At 40.5% G+C, this 19,694-nt stretch overlaps 1 protein-coding gene across 1 annotated transcript in view; it reads left to right on the top strand.

Moving 5' to 3' along the window:
• ZFAT (zinc finger and AT-hook domain containing) overlaps positions 1–19,694 on the top strand; it is a 91,917-nt gene that overhangs the window by 13,641 nt on the left and 58,582 nt on the right. Inside the window, exons 3-4 of the mRNA XM_068672699.1 lie at positions 4,552–4,812; positions 13,330–13,503. Coding sequence (XP_068528800.1) covers positions 4,552–4,812; positions 13,330–13,503 — 435 coding nt within the window. The remainder of the gene's footprint in view (positions 1–4,551; positions 4,813–13,329; positions 13,504–19,694) is intronic.

Raw genomic sequence — 19,694 nt, 5'->3', positions numbered from 1 at the left:
AACACAATCTCCAGGCCTCACTGATTTTAAGACCTACTGATTTTAAGACCTGGAAGGAAGTTACAGTCTGCCTATGGTAATTTTTCCAGAGATTTTTAACTCATTAAGGTCACTTTAAAATGCAGCAGATGCATCAGCCTTCTCATGACTTGAGGATGGGCTGTAACTAGAGCAGGCTGAACAGCTTCAGGGCTAAGAGCCTAGGTGCTGTGATGTGCACAGGGAACAACAACTGCATAAAGAAGCTGCAGACAAAATTTGTGTGTGTATTTTTGTCTGATGCCTTGTGCAGCAAATCCTGAATACTTCCATGTACCGTTGGAATTATTTACATAAAAGAAGATGAGCTTTTTGTTTGTTTATCAGACAGATGAGGATGGGTTCATGTTGCAGAACGCATCTAGCCAGTAGCATTCAGTCAGGATGTTTATGCAAACACTTTCGCAAGTGTTTTGTGACTTCTGGCAAACTTTTTGTTTGAATTGTGCTACAGCTCCCCCCCTTTTTTTTTTTTTTTTTTTTTTTTCTGGGAGAAAAAGAGCCATTTGATAGGGATCTGTTATGTCTCCTACTCTTCCAGAGTCATAGATATTTGCCTTTTAACATAGTTTAGTGACAGTTGTTTTCTACATCATTAGCTCTAAATACCCATGCAATTGAGTTAAACCTTAGGACTAGAAAACCAGAGAAAAATCTATTTTAGTAAGAAAAAAAACAACCAAACAAAAAACCAAAACAACTAACTTTAGAAGATTCTACTTTGTAAGGGTGTTGTCCTTTAGTGAACCAGTTTTGGTTAAATTTGATTTTTGATACAAGATACACAAGCCCTTCACTGAGGATCACTGAACCCAGCTAAATTCAAAGTCCTGGAGTGCTGCCATCTTCTTCACTCTAACCTACAAAGAGTTAAAAACTGTGTGCGTGTGTTTTTGCTTAGTTAAATTTCAAGGGAATAATTGCATTTAATTCTGCTGTATAATAACACGAAGGCCTCATAAATAGAAGTGTTGCACGCTACTCATATTCCGAACATTTCTGAGATGATTGATTATTAAATGGGCTGATTTGAGGAAGCTTATGTGAATAATTCCTGTGGAGAAACAGTGCAGGAGTAGACTTAAATAGTAGTTGTTTTTTGTTTGTTTGTTTGTTTTTACTGTTCTCTTTCTAAACTGCCCTTTTTAATGCCTTTGAGTACATAATACATAGCATAGCAGAGAAAGTCTTCCTAGAATATTGCCATTGTGCATCCAATGCCAGTTAACATAAAGGTTAGTTTTAGTGAATCTGTGATGGGTGTAAAAATCCCTACAAACCACAAAGATGTTCTTGGGGGGAACAAGATTTCACTTTTAAAATCTTTTTGATGACAAATTTAAAAACTTGAGCTTCCCGCTAATCATCCTTGAAATAAGTGCTTTTTATTTGTATTTTTTTTTCTTGTTAGTCTGATACTTTCTTTTAGCAAGGGGTGATGTTTCTGATTGGCTTATTTCTGTGTGAACAGATGAGTACAGTGTTCAATTACTGCATGTTGTTACTCTTAGGTGGCTTTTTGAACTGTGGTTAGTACAATGAATGGATAGCTGGTGGCAAGCTGGGTACAGAGAGACAGCTGGCATTTATAGTCCTGTGCATCATTAAACAGTGAATTCTGGCATTGTTAATTCAAAGTAGCTTGAGGTATGTTTGGCTCTGGAAAAAGAGGGGAAAAAAGAAGCAAGGAATTTTGGTGATACATCAGTTATCCAGGAGGCCTCCTGTTCCAATGTATGTTGTTTCCCAGCACTTGCTGTTAAGCCTTTTAAAATGTCTGAGAACTGCTGGTAATTCTGCTGCTGGCAGTTCTGCTGCTGGTAGACTCATTTACAAACCGATGTAAATTTACACATTCTTTGTACTGGTTGCACCATTAGAAATCTTTCTGGTAACAACTACTATTTGGTAGCCCGCAGAAAAAGACCTATCACCAACCTTCTAAAGGAGCAGTTCTCACATTTTCACTTGTATGCAGGACTTCTTCCATTTTTGTCTTAATGAAAAAATGCTGTTCCATTTTTCATTAAGTTTACATTAAAACCAGTCAGCGAGAGGTGAACGAACCTCTTTTACCTGATTCTGTTCAGTTTCTTCTTGGAAAATATGCTGGGCACTCTGGTAGAGTTGGAATTGCAAACAAATGAAAACAACGTCATAAACAGAGAATGTGGTGGTTGTATCCACTCTTTAAATCCTAAGATTTAATTGCTTCGTGGCAACTTGAGCAGCATCTGTCTTCCTGATACCATGCTTGATGCACAGCAATCTGACCTTCTTACAGGTTGACATTGATATGTTGTTTTTTCTAATTTCATGTTGATTTCATTAACTCAAGGCACCAGGTACTGTTTGCCACAGTTGATGGATGTCAAAATAATGTGAATGGTAGCAAAGAGAAGTTTTGAGAGCACTGAAATCACCTTCCTCTTTCAGGCTGATAACTCACCAAACTGCTTTCACTGGAGTGCAGTAGCAAAGAAATTCAGAATACTGCTCCTGAATAATTGCAAAAAGATTAGTGAAAGAGTTAATTTATTTTTTTTCCCATTCACAATGAGGCTTTTAGTGTTCTTATGACATGGTTAAGTAGGCAGGTGCTCCGTCACTACTCTAACGAGACAAAATGCTTTCTTGCTCAGTTGATACCAGTTATGTGATTTATCTCAAAACTGCTGTCTCTGTTTGTGGGTTTTTGTTTGTCTGGAATACATAAGGGAAGCGATTAACAGATTCTGAAATGATGCTGCCACCACCTCCTGTTCTCTCGCCTTAAGATTCCTTGGGGTCATTTATTTTTCCTTATGTTCTAAGTCAACCAATTTAATTTTCCCTTGAAGAAATCTTTAAGGGACCTCAAAAATGTGAGTACCATAAGCTGAAATGTATGAGATACTTTTTTTTTTTTCTTCCCAGAGCATCAAAAACAGAGTGGTTGGCAATTTTTTAATATTTTCCAGTCCTTTGTTTTTCTCTCATACTACAAGTGTGATGGCTGACAGGCACTCCATACCTGTTCTATTTCACTTTTTACATTTTAACGCATATTATACAGTGCTGTTTTCTTTTTGTTTGTTTGTTTTTGCCATTCCTATGACTGTATCAAGATATTTTGCCTTTTAATTTTGAAAGCTTAAATCCATTGCACACAGCTGAAAGTTCTTAAACTGGAACTTTGGACACTCTGGGGTCCAGAATGATTTGGGCACTGCATTCTGGAGAGTGTTTTCTGTGTTCATTCAATACAGAAGACAAATAGTGACTAGTTTCAGAGCTTAGGTGTCTAACATTGGATAAAATGAATGCCAAAAGCATGGAAGTAGCCTAACTCTGTCCTGTTTCTCCATACACCATCAGGCAAACTCTTCTAGATGCGCACAGATTTTTCTCTCTGAGCTCTGCAGAAGTAGATCTGTTTTTTCACCAGATGTCTGCTCAGACTCAAAAAGATACTATAAAAGTGAGCATGCTTTGTTCTTGGTGACCTGAGTTTCTTGCAGAAGAGCAGGTTCAAACCAAAACGTATACAAAACCAGATAATTCTTCAAGTACTTCAGAGTAAAGAACAAAAAACAGCCAAACCAAAACAAAAACCAGAGAACCTCTGAGATTAAAAAGAAAGTGAACGATACCTTTCATTGCATCACCTAACAGATGAGAGGAACTGAGAGCTAGGATGAAGTCTCCTAAAGGTACCCAGTCACCATCTGGAAAATTCGTCCCCCTTTGAGTTTTTTCTTTTGTTAGCTAAAAGTTTTCTGCTAGTTTAACTGGCTTAGTCAATCCTCAAAAGTTTTGTCTGTGAGAGGCTGATAGCAAGATTGCTTTTGAAGTAACCAGAGTAAGGATGAGAGATCACCAGGAAGAGATATGGATGTGAAGCTAGAAAGTGCTAGGAATAAGAAATCATGTGAGTTACAGAATCTTAGAAACATGAATGGTTTGGTTCCAGCCTTGCTGCCACGAGCAGGAACACCTCCCACTAGATCAAGTTGTTTTGAATTATTAAGAGTGTAATTGCTCAAATTATTACAAGGACAATGAGGTTTAAAAGATAAATTTTTGTTTTAAAATATAAACTCATTTTTTTTTCAGAATGTATCTCAAATACTTAAGCAATTTCTTTGATTTTAATTTAAATGATTTTTTTTTGTTGTTGTTGGAGTGTCAGAACACAGCAGAGCAACTCTGTAGAATTTGCATGCTGATACAATTATGCAGTAATCTAAAATAATGCTTGCAGTGTAATTTCCGTAAAACTGTAGCACTCTGATATCTGTCGATCTCAATAACACACATTATTGCTTTGGTTATTGCTTTGTGGCTAGCAGAAATGCCAACAAATGTCATTGCTTAAAAATAAGGCTGTGTGAAGCTAACATTTTCTTAAGCTTTAGGCTCTGAAACTTTATTTAATATTCGTAGCTTTCAAAGATCTGATGGATATTAGCTAATTACCAGAGTAACCCCGTGAAATTTCATTATAGCTTCTTTTTAACTTTCTGTTTCTAGAGCTCCTTGCAGTGAAGAGGAAAAGGGGCAGGCCCAAAGGGTCTACTAAGAAGTTCTGTGCAGACGAGGATGTGGCAGACAGTAACTCTACTCCAAATGAAGAAACTCAGCCGGGGACAGAAGAAGGACCAGAACCAGCTGAAGTCTCACCAGGCAGCTTGGAATGTAGGAAATGCAATCGGAAGTTCTCTAACACCCGACAGCTGAGGAAGCATATCTGCATTATTGTGCTAAATGAAGGAGAAGAAGAAGGAGATGGAGGTAAGAAAATATCCAATAAAAAGACGCAAAGTGAATCAGCGTGTTTCTGTCCTGTAGCTTGATTGATAACAACCTGTAAGCCCTAGTGTTAATTTTCAATTGAAAGGAGTCGTCTGTTTCTTTTAACAGAAAAACCCTGTCAAAGCACAACTGAGAATATAATTAGACAAGATAATTCTATTTTTTTTTTTTCCCGTAAAGGTCAAAAGGTTTATTGCACTTGCATTAAAGTTGTCTTAAACTCACTGAAATGCTTATTTTAGATAAGAAACTATTCTGTTTCTCAGAGGATTACACTTTTCAAATGAGAAGTGATAGGGACAATCATCCATTGGTGAAGAAGGATGATTCCTTAGAGATGTTTCTGTTGTGCGCCCTGGGAAACCTGAATTCAGTTCTTTTCTTTTGATAAATCTATAAGTGCCTTCCAGGGTGGCTTGTTTTACTGTGTGAAAAATAACTCAAAACTCACATTTCTATTTCACCGAAGTTCATACGGTTTATTGTCTTTGAAGTATGAGAGTTCACTGTCAGCTTTAAGATGGGTTTAAATATATTCAACCTCTCAAAAGTTTTAAAAAGAAAATGTTGAAAATTCATTTAATTTTTCTCCAAGGTGAATGTCATGTGAATACAAAATAATACAGTAGCTCAAGTTATCTAAACGTATATGAGCTTTGTGTTTATGTTAAAATGAAGTCTGTTTTTTTTTTTTTCTTCAGCTGTAGTTACATTGCATGTTATCTGGTTGGTTCTACTTACACAAAAATTTGCCATTGATTTTTCTCCTGTTTTCCATTACTGTTTTTTGTCCACTCTATCATTATGCTGCACAACTAGTCCGAGTTCATTTTGCTTCCAGTGTGTTGTAGAATTTAACTTCTGCAGCTAACAATAAAATGGGCTTAGAATATGTTGACAGAGCACAGAAACTCTTGCTTTCATAAATTACCTGATCTTTTTTTTCTTTTACTGTCATCATTGGTTGGATTTTTCAGCTACATGTAGAGACTTTCACTCCAGCAGTCTTTTCTCTGGCATCACAAGTGTCAGGACCCTTTGCTGTTTGTCTGTGCTAGGTACCATGTTAGCATTTGCATTATTTTGTCAGTGTTGCCTTTCCTAAGCATCCTTTTAAAATATAATCTGAAATCAGAATATAAGCTCAAATTAGCTGTCCATTACCTGTTAGCTCATTAGAGCTGCTAAATTTTATCTAGATCGGTTACGCTAGAAAACCCACTGCCAGATTTTTCAAAGTAAATTGCTCAGTCTTTTCCTTTAAAAAAGAAACCAACCACAATTTCATGTGAATGGAATATTTTTTATTTACTTTCTGGCAAAAGCAAAACAATCAAGAAAAATGTCATTCTTGCAGAGCAAATAATGAGGGCTTTCAGTTGTTGATTAGTGCAGCTAGAATGTCTCCAGCCTAAAACTTTGTACTTTGGTGGCTAACTGTAATGCTACTGGCAGCTGGCTTTTATCCTGAAGGGATAATTGTTCTTGGATTACACCTGGAAAATTCTGTCTTCAGCCATCTGCTGATAACCAACCCATCGGAGGGAAACTTCTCATCTCTGGTTTTGCCATGTGAACTGCTTTGGCAAAACTTTCCAACTTCTGAATGTGTAGATAAACATAGCGTGCATGTTGTTGTTATCCTTTAAGAAAATGTGATCACATTGAGTAGCTCAAAACTTCTTATGAGTGTACAAGACCAATTGTTGGTCATAGATTTGTTGCTTTACCAGCTCAGATCATACGTTCTTCAAACTTGGGGCTTTTGGAGTTGTATTATTATCAGACTCAATTTTTATTACAAAGAAAGTTTTGAGGGTAATGGGTGAAACTTGTAAAAGTGAACGAAAAAAAGCCTAAAATTAAACAGGCAAACAAATAATGTAGTTGTAAATGCCTTTTTTTTTTTTTATCTGTTCATGTAATTTCATGGGGACCCGTTCATACTTAAAAATACTTGCACAAACTTGCCAAGATCCGAAGTTGTTGGCAGAGCCTGTGAGCTAGAGATTTCACCCAGATCAGTCACAATGACAGCTGCTGAGCTCATTAATTTATCTAAGTGGGTTATAGAGCTGTCTGGTTTTCTACTTGTCAGTATGTTCTGTGTTGGTGAGTTTTGGAGCATTGTTGCACTGTTTGTGAAATGGTGCTTCTTCGGATTGTTTCTCAAACCTGATCCTGGTTTTCCTTGGCTGCCATCTTGCTGTATACTTCTGATAAATGGTTATTAATAATTCTCATTGACCTCTTGCATAAGGTTCATAATTTAGAAATCTTCATGTTTGCAATCAGATTATTCTTATTTGGTATGAGTCTTAAGTAGCAGACTAACTAGACGATATGGAAATTGCTTATATATCTAGGCAGTCATATCATTCCTCTCAGCAGCTCTGCTGTATCTGTTTGGAGATAGAGGACTACAAATACAAGGGGTGTTCAAAAAGCAAGAACATCCTTGGTTTAGGCAGTGGCATAAACGTATTTATGTTGCTTGTGTTTTTTTTGTGTGTATAACGTTCAAAAAATATTTCAGTTACTTGAATAGATGTGATTGACACCAACATTTTCTGGACTAAAGTGTCTGAGACAAAAACTTCTTAAAAATCACACATGTTTTGGTGTGTATGAGAAAAGCAGGACTGAAACTTCTGATATGATATTTCTCTGTTGCTGGAATTCTAAGAGCTGGATGGAGAATTTTGCTGAGGCTCTTTGAAGTGTTCAGAATTAAAATATCCTCTCTCATTTCTGACACAGCAGTTAAGAATAGATGGCTAAAATCATAAGGATCTCTGACAGCAAGTTCTTCCGTAATTTTTGACCTCTTGCCTAATCCGTATTGGTTGTTCTTCCACTTTTATATCCAATGTTTAAGCTTTTGCCATTCCAACTTTAAATTAGTTTTATCATTTTCTCCACTGTTTCTTGATTTTTTTTTTTCTGTTTTCATCTGCTGTTTCATGTTTTTAATTTCGTGCAGAGTCTATCACTGTATGGGTATCCGATTAAAAATAAAGTACTGGGTTTGGCTGGGACGGAATTGGTTTTCTTTATATGGTGCAGCATTTTAGATTTGTGACCAAAATAACGCTGATAATACACTAATGTTTTAAATATTGCAAAAATAGGCTAAATATTGAGACGGTGCATATTGATATTCTCTGTGATATTCTTCACTGAGAGAAACATAATAAGCGTATTGACCTGAAGGTGAAGTTAAGAGATCAGGTTTCCAAATAATAAAATTTGTTGCTTTTTATAGATCCCTAAGGGAGGTATTGAAACACTTATGATAATGGATGTCTAAAATTGCAATGGATAAACAACTATAAAACTGTATGGAAACAACAGCACGTATTGGGCTGAATACCATTTCACCAGAAATAACTGGTGAATGTAATTGGCCTCTGCTGTTGTTTTGTTTCTGGGACCAGCGAGCCACATGACTTCTGTGAGATCAGTTTCTTGCTGAGGTGGTCTCCCCTCTTTTTCAGGAGTCACCAAGCCTTACTGGTTACTGACATCCTCTGGGCAGCTAATTTACTGCCTTGATGAGTATGGGTTGCCTTCACCTTGTGGTCCCGTTCAGTGGAACAGCAAGAAAAAAAGTGTGTTTGTTTATTTGCACAGAATTAAAAAATGCCTTTTTTTTCTCAAATGTCCCATATACACACTCAGTAAATGTACATGTGTATATACACAAATTTCCTAGCGGGTTTCTCTGCCGATTATTTAAGCAGAGCTGTTTGCACGCTTGTTTTTGTTCCTATTGATTAAGCCAAATTGATGGTTTGGTTAATGGGCTGGCAGGAGGGACTGCCATCCATTCTTTTTGTCCTAAAACAAAACTGGATGAGTTGAGAATCTGCCTGAATAGTCAAAAAAATGCAGCTACCAGCGCTTGTGCCTCCAGGATGGGATGGGTTTGAGTGTTTTGGCTGTTGCTGGATTGGATCAGTTCCCCAGCAGCTGCCTCTACGCTCTTTTTTTTTTGAGAGAGGCAACAGGTCATTAATTTAACCTGTCTCCCTTTCAACGTGCAGCACACGTGAATCTCTGGCAGGTACCAGAGTGAACATTTGATGGCTGGGGAATGGGATTTGGGTGGTAGATGGATTGCACGTGGTCAGGCTAGATTCTCTTCTCTGGAATAAACCACCTTGAGCTAACAAAAAGGATTTTTAATCTTGATTAAACAAGTACCTGATTCAGATCAGTTTTGTGTCAAAGCAGAGAGGCTTGCATCAGTTCAAGTTCATTATTTAAAGCAGTTTATGTCAAACAGCACAACTTTTAGTATTAAATAATTAGCATATTCAAGCAGTTTAAGAATTCCTCTGATTACCACCTCTCCATTGTACATCTTAACACCCTTCATAAGTTTTTCTGACCTCGTAAAATTGACTCCAGGTGGTTCTTCTGCTGCTCAGATCTTATTGCAGACAGTCCAGATATTCTTTTAGACACTTTGAAGAGATTCATAGTGAATTAGGAGCCTATGTAATTCTTAAGAAGTGTCACTTTAAAACTTAGTTTAAAATATTTTTGCCATCAACTGGATTCTTATTTACATGACTTTGTTCTGTCTGTAGCATGTCAACCTGTGCAGGAGAAACAATTTTATGTGTTCATTTTGAATGACCAGTTCACTACTTTTTTTTTCTCCTCATACTGCACTCTTGCTGCTATGAAATACCGGTATGCTTTAGGGAGAAGAATAATTCGAATGAAGAGCAGTTTAAAAACATACCAATTAGGAATGTGTAGCTGTGCCTGCACAGTGTCGTACATCCAATTATGAAGGCAGCGAGCAGTACTCGCAGTTCAGGGCTCAGACTGAGGCAGGGGACAGATGAACAGCCTAAGTTGACTGGACTGTGAAGGTACTAGTTCGTTCAGAGTTGACAGGAGTTTTCCTCATCGATGCAGACACAGCCATTCCTTAAACATGTCAGAAGGCGCAGGCACCGTGTTATGTTTCTTGCACAAGCACAACCGACATTAAAAATGCCTGTTGCTAGCTGGGGAAGGTCAGTTTATTAGTCTGTTGAAGTGCCAGCTGACGAGGTGCTAAGCTGACTGCTTACCAAGAGAGACACAGTGAGGCAGTTTGTCTAAATAAATCTGTTTATGAGCAAGCAAAAGACTTCCTTCCACTTGGAGGAAGTTTGCTTAGCTATTCTGAGTTGTGTATAACTTCATTTGCTCCTAAATCTTCTTATTTGATGGATGCTCCTTTATAATACACTAAGAACAGTAACAGGTGAATTGTACTAGTTGTGAAAGATAACACACGGGTATTTGACTCCAAACCAGTGGGAACAGTCAAGTAATTTTTTTTTTCCTTGAAGACACCTAAATTACTGAGATGGAAAAGCATCCTGTATTGTGGCAATGCACTGTGAGCCCAGGAGTCAAAGCTGAAGCTTATCTTTTTCATTAAAACATTCTTTCCTCTCCCTCTGTCCTTTCATAAGTCTTTTTTTTTTTTTTTTTTTTTTTTTACAAAGAGTTCAGGAAGAAAGCAGGTGTCATTGGGAGGTAAGATGGTTTGATGGAGGGTGGTTGCTTGTTTTTTTCATTTGTTTTTGTTTTCAATCTCTTTCAGTTTATGCACAAACTGTGAAATTGTTGTGCGTGTAGGAAAAAGTATTGCCCGTGCATGCAGCCCAAGCTCCTTAAGCTCCTTATCAACAAATCACTTCTGGAAGATGCTTGTTGCTTTCAGAAAGGGAAGGAATCGGGCTACTTGTGTCAACATGCATTGGATTAGTGGATAGATTTTAAAGTTTGACTATCAGAACTTTATGTTGCAATTCTGCATATCATTATAAAAACACTTTGTAATAGCATTTTTGGAGTTCTTTTTCGAAGGCAGGGAGTCATCGTCAACTCTGTTGTAACAGGCCTGGTCTTTCCCGCAGCTCGTACCCTTGGTTGACCTCAAGCAACTAGAAAACTGTTGTGCCTGATAGAGGGACATAGGAAGAAAACCAGCATGAAATTGTTGTTAGCTGTTAATGTGGTAATAGTTACTCATTAGTGTTTATCACTGACACACTTAACTCTTTTATTCCTTTTCGATTTTCTAGTAGAATCTTGATATTCTAAAGTTAATAGAGTTACAAGTTAAGCATGAAAAGTACATAAAATGTTTTTGTTCTCTCACTAAACTGATTAACTCTTCCTTTGTAATGGTTAGAAAAGACAACTTATGAGTAGGGCGTTTGGAATCTGTTCATATTCCTACAATGAATTCAGTATGTGAAGCAAAATGGGGAAATTTCTGCTGTCCTAATTGCACCTTTCCCTTCAGTCAATAGTTCTGGATTTTTGTTAGCTAAACATGCAAAATATCAAAACATTTTTTTTCAAAAATTGTCACTAACTTGCTGTCCACTGAATATAAGCAATGTAATTAACCTAATCAATCTCTGTATTGGTTGTTCACTAGGACATAAAATAGCCCTAAGAAAACACAGTTCAACAGGCAGCGTACACTCATGTGTGTTGTGATTCTCTATGAGAGTACATTCTTCTGCTGGTGGCCCAGTCCTGCTCTGAAATCTGTGAGGGTCTGTTGTTGATAGTAAACTAATGGAGACTGTTTCACAAAGGAAATGTGGAAAAATGTTGTTTGCCCCCACCCCGCTTACATGCCACCAAACGAAAACACTACACAAGCAGTTTCTGGCTTATTTCTTTATACTCAAATATAAAGGGGTTATTTCTTTATATCCAAATATCCCTTTCAAGTTTTGCTGTCAAATACTGCTGTCAGAATTTCTTGGTTTCAGTATCAGTCAATAACTATATTAAGGATCTAAATGGAGACCCTTCCCACCAAAGCAGGAATATCTTCTAAAACCATGAAAATCTACAGAGAAAAAGGTAGTTGAGGAGAGGAACGTATCAAGGAATTTTTCTAAAGAACTCTAAGCTAACTCTTATGCACCTTGTGTTATTCCATGGGGTGTGTGTTTGTTTGTTTTTAAATCTGCTTAGAGGACTTGTAGTTTAGCCAAACACTGTTTACAGGTGTGGTCCTAACTATGCTACTTTGGTTTGTGCTTAGCCCTTTTTGTTCTTTGTTTTTAACTGTCATCTTCGCCTAATCCCTTGTTTCAAGACCAATGGGTGTCCAGAATCTCAGTCGAGCATTAACAGAATACAAAATTAAAACACAGCCATTTCCATGCATCATATCTTGCCGCTGCTTTTGCTATTTGCATGTCATAAACAAGTCAACACACTACAGCTTCTGCCGTTACTGCTGTATATTTATATACCATTTCCCTATCTCAGCAGAGCAGCTACAGCATGTTATGAATATACATTGAATGACTTACGCTGGAGATTGTGTCAGCTGCTTCAGGTGCAGAAAAAAAAAAACCCTTCCGAAATTCACTGAGTTCATTTATAATTTTCTTTCTTCAATCAGTTTTTGCTTTCCTTACTCATTACCTCTGGAATATTTGCATAAGGCCTTAATTTGCCATGAGAGTTTTCTTTAGCCTGCATTTCCTACCACTTCATCTGATAGAAAGAAAGTTCTGGGTATAAACTTGCAACCCTCTCTTTTTTTATTCTTTATTTGGTAATTCCTTATTTATAAGCAGTTTAAAAATTTGAGTAAGGAAAGCCTCATTTACTGTAAGGAAGAAGACAGGGAAGAACTGAGTTAATTTCTAAATATTTGTTATTTCAGATGAGGATTTTGAGTACAACTATTGTGTTGCCTTTTGGATAACAGGTCCAAAAGTTATCCAATTTAAGAAGATGAAGACATTCTGAATAGCAAAAAATAGGGGATAACTTAGAAGTGCAGGCCCTTAAAAGTCAGACTTTTTTTTATGAGTATACTCATAAAAGTCTGACTTTTAAGGGCCTGCACTTCTAAGTGTTACACAGAACCAAATAAACAGTTTTTTAACCTTAGTTTTTCTCAGATCAACACTGAAAAATAAAAGTACTTTTCTGGTTATTGATTTAGTACAACTGTGGGGAAAAAGCCTAATCCTAAGAGATTGTTGAAACACTTTTCTGTTAAATAGGATGCATAATGAATCAGGTATTAGGAGAAATAATCCTAAAGTCTGTGTTACAGCGATGTACAGAAAGAAGAAAACCAATTTGTTATTTCATGATGAAATCACAAGACATTATACCAAGTTTGTAGAATTTCCACAAAAATCTGTGACAATTTAAGGATCATTTAGGAACGCAAGTGTTTCTGAGAGTCCAATTTTTGTTTTTCCCTTTGTTCTCTGTTTGTGTAAGTATCACCCTGGGTTCATTAAGGAGAGGAAAAGAAGTTTCCCTTTAGGAGTTCATGCAGCACACCTTGTTTTGATCACATACAGTTCTTTCTACAGCAGCATTAATTTCTCATCTTTTTTTTTTTTTTTTTTTTTTTTGTAGCAGTAGTGACTGTGTACCTGCATTGCTTTTGTACGTAGTTATATATGTATTTTTTTGGTGTTTGCTCTTTAGGTAATGATTCTGACGTTGACATTGACAGGAAGGAAGATGAGCGAGAAAAAACTCCAAAGAGGCCCAGAGTACAGAAGACAGAGAGAACTCCATCAACTAAGGAGACTGAACAGGTTCCAGGCCCTAAAAATCCTATTATAAGCGTGGTTTTGACAGCCCATGAAGCTATACCAGGTAATCAGAATCACCAATCCGTTTATTTATTTATTTAATGCTGATACTATATAAAATAGTCATCAGTCTAAGACTGAACTGCTTAGAGTGTACATTACGTGAAAAAATCATGTATTTAGTATTATTTGGTCATCTTGATTCAGAATCTCTGCATCTGGCACCTACATGATTTTAGAACTACCATTACATTTCTTCATAGGTGTGAGAAATGCTGGAAAAGAAAGAACTTTGTGGACCTGGGTGTATTTATCTGCATTAACATCAGTTATGCTTAGGCTGTGAATGGTTTTAGAGAAGAAATTGAAATATCAGTGAGCAAAGAAAGGGAAAATAGTTCTTTCCTGTAATATCTTTATTTCAGCTCTTGATTTATATATCTTTTTATGGTAAATATTAATTTGATTATGAAAACACGAACAGCCTAGTGTATACATAACTTAATGTTTATGCATAGAAACAGATTGACAAAATATGTACCTATATTTGAAAATCAAATCAAGTTCAAGTGTAATGATTAAAGGATTTTTCCTAACTTCCTCTAGAGCTTTTTAATCAAACGATTTTGGAGCAATTTCAAAGTTCTCATTTTAAACCTAGATTTGTTTTGTCTCTTAATATAAACCAGGTACTCACCTGACTGACAAAATGCCTTTTTAATAGTTTTGTGCATTATTTTCAGCTTTGTAGCCTTTGGCGTTCTCTTCTTTGTTGCTAACAGTTCTGGATAGTTGTTTTGCTTACAGATCTCAGAGCAACTGGAATGCATTTATTTCTTTTAATGTTGTGGGTTGGAACATCCCTGGATTTTCTATGTTCTTTGTCTTTTGATAATGATATCTGTGATATGTTTGGGCCTTATTTTTTAAGATTCGTTTCTCATAGCAATGGTAGAGGATGCTGGATGAGCTACAGATGTCCTGTGTGCTTAGAAGGGAAGTAAGAATCACTTTCAAATTAAAAAAAAAAATTGGTCTTGCAATATTGTAAATATGGGGACAGCTAGAGGAGAACCTGAGGGCACTGGAACCATGGAAACCTGGCTTTGTGGTGGTTTGGTTTTGCTAACCACAGGCCTGTTCCTCTTGTGTGATGTAACCCTAGACATCACCAACTGTTGCTAAATGCTCATTTCTCACCTCTTTTGCCTCTTACCCACTGCATTCAGCTTCTTCCATCCTGGGCCCATTCCCATCACTGCCACCCGTGAGGCATCCTCTTGTGATGGTTCGTTAAGGGGCTTACTTGGTTAATGGAGTTGTACATGCACTTCGACAGGGCTTTTGGGAAGAGCTGTAATTTCAATCTTCTCTATCCAGGTCCTACATTTTATGAACACAGTAAGAATTTTTATCTTTGAGATCTCTACCTTTCTGTCAAGGACTAGAACGATGTTTCAAGAGGAGAAGGAAAGACATGGCAGGCAGTGCCCAAAGAGGCAAATGAAATAATGGTAAATACAGACAGTGAAGAAAATACAGTAAGCATATGCAGAGAGTAGGGAAATGAAAATTTAGGGATGATGGTTACCTTAATTGCTACCTCATAAAATTTTTCTTTGGACAACAAAAAGTTTGTCTTTTCCTTACACGTATACTTTTTGAATGGCTCAAAATATTAAAAACAACTTCAGCTTTGGGGCCGTTTGTGCATAGTACATGTTGCATTCAAAAGGCTGTACTGGATTGAAGGGAAATTGACAGTCAGATGTGAATTTGCGGCTCTTTTTGAAAGTCCTTTAATTTATGTGATTGACAATCAGTAATCCGACTAATTTCATAGAATATCATAGAATCATAGAATATCCTGAGTTGGAAGGGACCCTTAAGGATCATCAAGTCCAACTCTTGACACCGCACAGGTCTACCCAAAAGTTCAGACCATGTGACTAAGTGCACAGTCCAATCTCTTCTTAAATTCAGACAGGCTCAGTGCAGTGACCACTTCCCTGAGGAGCCTGTTCCAGTGTGCAACCACTCTCTCTGTGAAGAACCCCCTCCTGATGTCAAGCCTAAACTTCCCCTGCCTCAGCTTAACCCCGTTCCCGCGGGTCCTGTCGCTGGTGTTAATGGAGAAAAGGTCTCCTGCCTCTCGACACCCCCTTACGAGGAAGTTGTAGACTGCGATGAGCTCAGCCTCCTCTTCTCCAGGCTGAACAGGCCCAGTGCCCTCAGCCGTTCCTCGTACGTCTTCCCCTCCAGGCCTTTCACCATCTTCGTAGCCCTCCTCTGGACACTCTCCAACAGTTTCATGTCCTTTTTATACTGTGGTGCCCAGAACTGCACACAGTACTCGAGGTGAGGCCGCACCAGCGCAGAGTAGAGCGGGACAATCACCTCCCTTGACCTACTAGCGATGCCGTGCTTGATGCACCCCAGGACACGGTTGGCCCTCCTGGCTGCCAGGGCACACTGCCGGCTCATATTCAACTTGTTGTCTACCACGACCCCCAGATCCCTCTCTTCTAGGCTGCTCTCCAGCGTCTCATCGCCCAGTCTGTACGTGCAGCCAGGGTTTCCCCGTCCCAGGTGCAGGACCCGGCACTTGCTCTTATTGAACTTCATGCGGTTGGCGATCGCCCAGCTCTCCAACCTATCCAGATCCCTCTGCAAGGCCTTTCCACCCTCATTCGAGTCCACAACTCCTCCAAGTTTGGTGTCATCAGCAAACTTGCTCAAAATACCTTCTATTCCTACATCCAGATCGTTTATAAAAATATTGAAAAGTACCAGCCCTAAAATGGAGCCTTGAGGGACCCCACTGGTGACCGCCCGCCAGCCTGACGCAGCCCCATTCACCATAACCCTTTGGGCCCTGCCCGTTAGCCAATTGCTCACCCATCGTATGATGTTTTTATTTAGCTGTATGGTGGACATTTTGTCCAGTAGGATCCTATGGGAAACCGTGTCAAAAGCCTTGCTGAAGTCCAAAAAAATCACATCAGCTGGTTTCCCTTGGTCCACCATACGGGTGATCTTATCATAAAAGGAAATCAGGTTAGTTAGGCAGGACCTACCCTTCACAAACCCATGCTGGCTGGGACCAATGACTGCTTTGTCCCCCAGGTGCGCCTCAATACGTTCGAGAACCATCTTCTCCATGATTTTACCAGGCACTGACGTGAGACTGACAGGCCTGTAATTGCTAGGGTCTTCTTTCTGACCCTTCTTGAAAATCGGCACAACATTTGCCAGCTTCCAGTCTACCGGGACCTCTCCAGACTCCCAGGATCGTTGAAAAATAATTGAGAGAGGTTCCGCGATGACGTCTGCCAGCTCTTTTAGCACCCGGGGATGAATCCCATCCAGACCCATGGACTTGTAGGGATCCAGGTGGAGTAGCAAATCCCGCACACGTTCAGGGTCGGTTGGGAGTTTGTCATCCCCACCGTCCCGGTCCTCCAGCTCAGGGCACCCTGGGTCCCGAAGCCCATCATCGGCATTGAAGACAGAGGCAAAGAAGGCGTTAAGCGTCTCTGCTTTGCCTATGTCATCGTCTGTGAGAAGACCTTCCCTATCAAGGAGCGGCCCTATGTATTCTTTAGTTCTCCTTTTTCCATTCACATATCTAAAAAAACCCTTTTTATTTTCTCTCACAGACACAGCCAGCTTCAACTCTAGGTGTGCTTTAGCCACACGAATTTTCTTCCTACAAACACGAACAGCATCCCTGTATTCTTTCCATGTCACCTGGCCCTCCTTCCAGTAGCGAAACACTCTCTGTTTCCGCCTAATCTCCATAAGAATGTTCCTGGTCAGCCACGCCGGCCTCCTGCCGCGCCTGTCTGACTTGCGATATTTAGGAACTGCCTGTTCTTGTGCTTCTAGGAGGCGTCGCTTAAAGAATGACCAGCACTGGTGGACATCGAGGCCTTCAAGAGCAGCTTCCCAGGGGACCTTGCTGACTAGTTCCCCGAGCAGCCTGAAGTCCGCCTTCCCCATATCTAGGGATGAGGTTTTGGTGGCACTTTTCCTTCTGTCACCGTAAATTTTGAACTCAACCACTTCATGGTCGCTATGACCGAGGCGGCCACCAATCACCACATCTCCCACCAGACCCTCTCTGTTTTCTAGCAACAGGTCTAGGAGGGCACCTTTCCTAGTTGGCTCCGTTAGCACCTGCACCAAGAAGTTATCATCTAGGTGCTTCATGAACCTCCTGGACTTGCTCGTGTCAGCCGTGTGGCACTCCCAGTTAACGTCTGGCAAGTTGAAGTCCCCCATAAGGACAAGGGGAGTTAATCTCGAGGCCTCTCTTAGTTCTGTAAAGAATAATTTATCGGCGCTATCGTCCTGGCCAGGCGGTCTGTAATAGACTCCCACAACGACATCCCCTTTATTCGTTCGTCCCTTGATCCTTACCCAGAGGCTCTCAACTTTGCCATTGCCGACCTGAAGTTCCACACAGTCCAGCCCCTGCTTCACATACATCACCACCCCACCACCTCGCCTACCCTGCCTGTCCCTCCTGAAGAGCCTGTAACCATCTATCGCAACACCCCAGTCACAGGACTCATCCCACCAGGTTTCGCTTATGCCGATGATGTCGTAGTTGCGGGACTGGGCCAGTACTTCTAGCTCATCCATTTTATTCCTCATACTGCGTGCGTTCGTGTAGAAGCACTTCAGGTGCGTCTCCTTACACTCAGCACCTTGTGGATCTAACCGAAGGACCTCACTGGCACACAGCCCCTCTGATTCTAGCGTACCATCCCTTAGGTCTTCACCGGCGCGCCTTGTTTTAGCCCCTTCCCCCTTCGACTCTAGTTTAAAGCCCTATCTATCAGCCCTGCCAACTCCTGACCAAAGATCCTTACCCCTCTCCGAGAGAGGTCCATCCCATTCTGTGCCATCAGGCCCGGTGTAGCATAGACCTTCCCGTGATCAAAGAACCCAAAGTTGTGCCGGTCACACCAGTCTCGAAGCCACGAGTTTATGCGAACAGCGCACCTTTCAGCTTCGATCCCCCCTATCGGAAGGACAGAGGCAAACACAACCTGCGCGCCTGATCCTCTAAGTAGTCGCCCCAAATCCCTAAAGTCTCTTTGGATCGCCTTCGGACTTCTCTTTGCTACTTCATCGCTACCAGCCTGAAAGACCAGTAGCAGGTAGTAGTCAGTGGGCCATACCAGGCGCTTGACTTCCTTGGCAACGTCCCTGACCCTGGCCCCAGGGAGGCAGCAGACTTCCCTACGGGTAGGGTCAGGCCGACAAATAGGGCCCTCTGTTCCCCTAAGGACAGAGTCTCCCACAACAATCACCCTCCTGTCTTTCTTGGTGGAGGCAGTCCTGATGCGTGGAGTCGACCTCCTCGCCCTAGGCATCCTCCTGGGAACACTTTCTATCTCTTCCTCAGTTGCTGGTCTCTCAATCTCCAGGGCCTCAAACCTGTTGTGTAAGGGCACCTGGGAAGGTGGGGCCGGAAGGGGAGGGCATCGCCTGCCATGTCGAGCAGGGACCTGTCTCCACTCCTCCTCAACTCCCAGGTCCCCTCCCTCTGCCCGACGGCGACAGGGCAGGGGGTCCACCCCCCATTTGGGGTGTCTCACCCCGGTACCTCTCCTTGAGGCCCTGCAGGGAGTTACTCCACAAGTCTATCTCCCGCTCACACTCCCTGATGGCCCTCAACCTCTCTACCTCCTCCTTGAGCTCCGCCACCATGCGGATCAGGTCATCCACTTGCTCGCACCTCACGCACTCAGTGTCTCTGCCTCCCGCCGATGGCAGCAGCAGGCTCTGACACTCCCTGCATCCGGTGACCTGAACCGCTGCATTCTTTAACGGGCAGTCGGTCTGGGTGTGTACCGACCTCCTGCAGAGCGCTCCGTGCCTGGTGGAGACCATTATCACCTAGCTAACGGCTGTCGTTAACAGGTGCTCGTATGGGAGGGGGTTGCTCTCCGCCCTTTTACAATAAAAAAATCATTGCTGTTACAGCAGTTACGAATTATCATCCAGGTCTTCAGCACTTGTACATTCTGGAAGTCGGCTTCGTCAGAATTGTGCCCTTAACCGCAAGGGAAAGGAAAGAGGCTTGAAGGGAAAGACGTTTAGATGTAGAGCTTAGGGATATGGTTTAGTGGGGACTGTTAACGTTAGGTCAGAGGTTGGACTCGATGATCTTGAGGTCTCTTCCAACCTAGAAATTCTGTGATTCTGTGATATTAGCCAAATGGATAATTCTTTGAAGACTCA

Source organism: Anas acuta, chromosome 2, assembly GCF_963932015.1.
Source record: "Anas acuta chromosome 2, bAnaAcu1.1, whole genome shotgun sequence".
NCBI lineage: Eukaryota > Metazoa > Chordata > Aves > Anseriformes > Anatidae > Anas > Anas acuta.
Note: the sequence above shows the minus strand (reverse complement) of the source record. Positions and strands in the feature narration are given on the sequence as shown.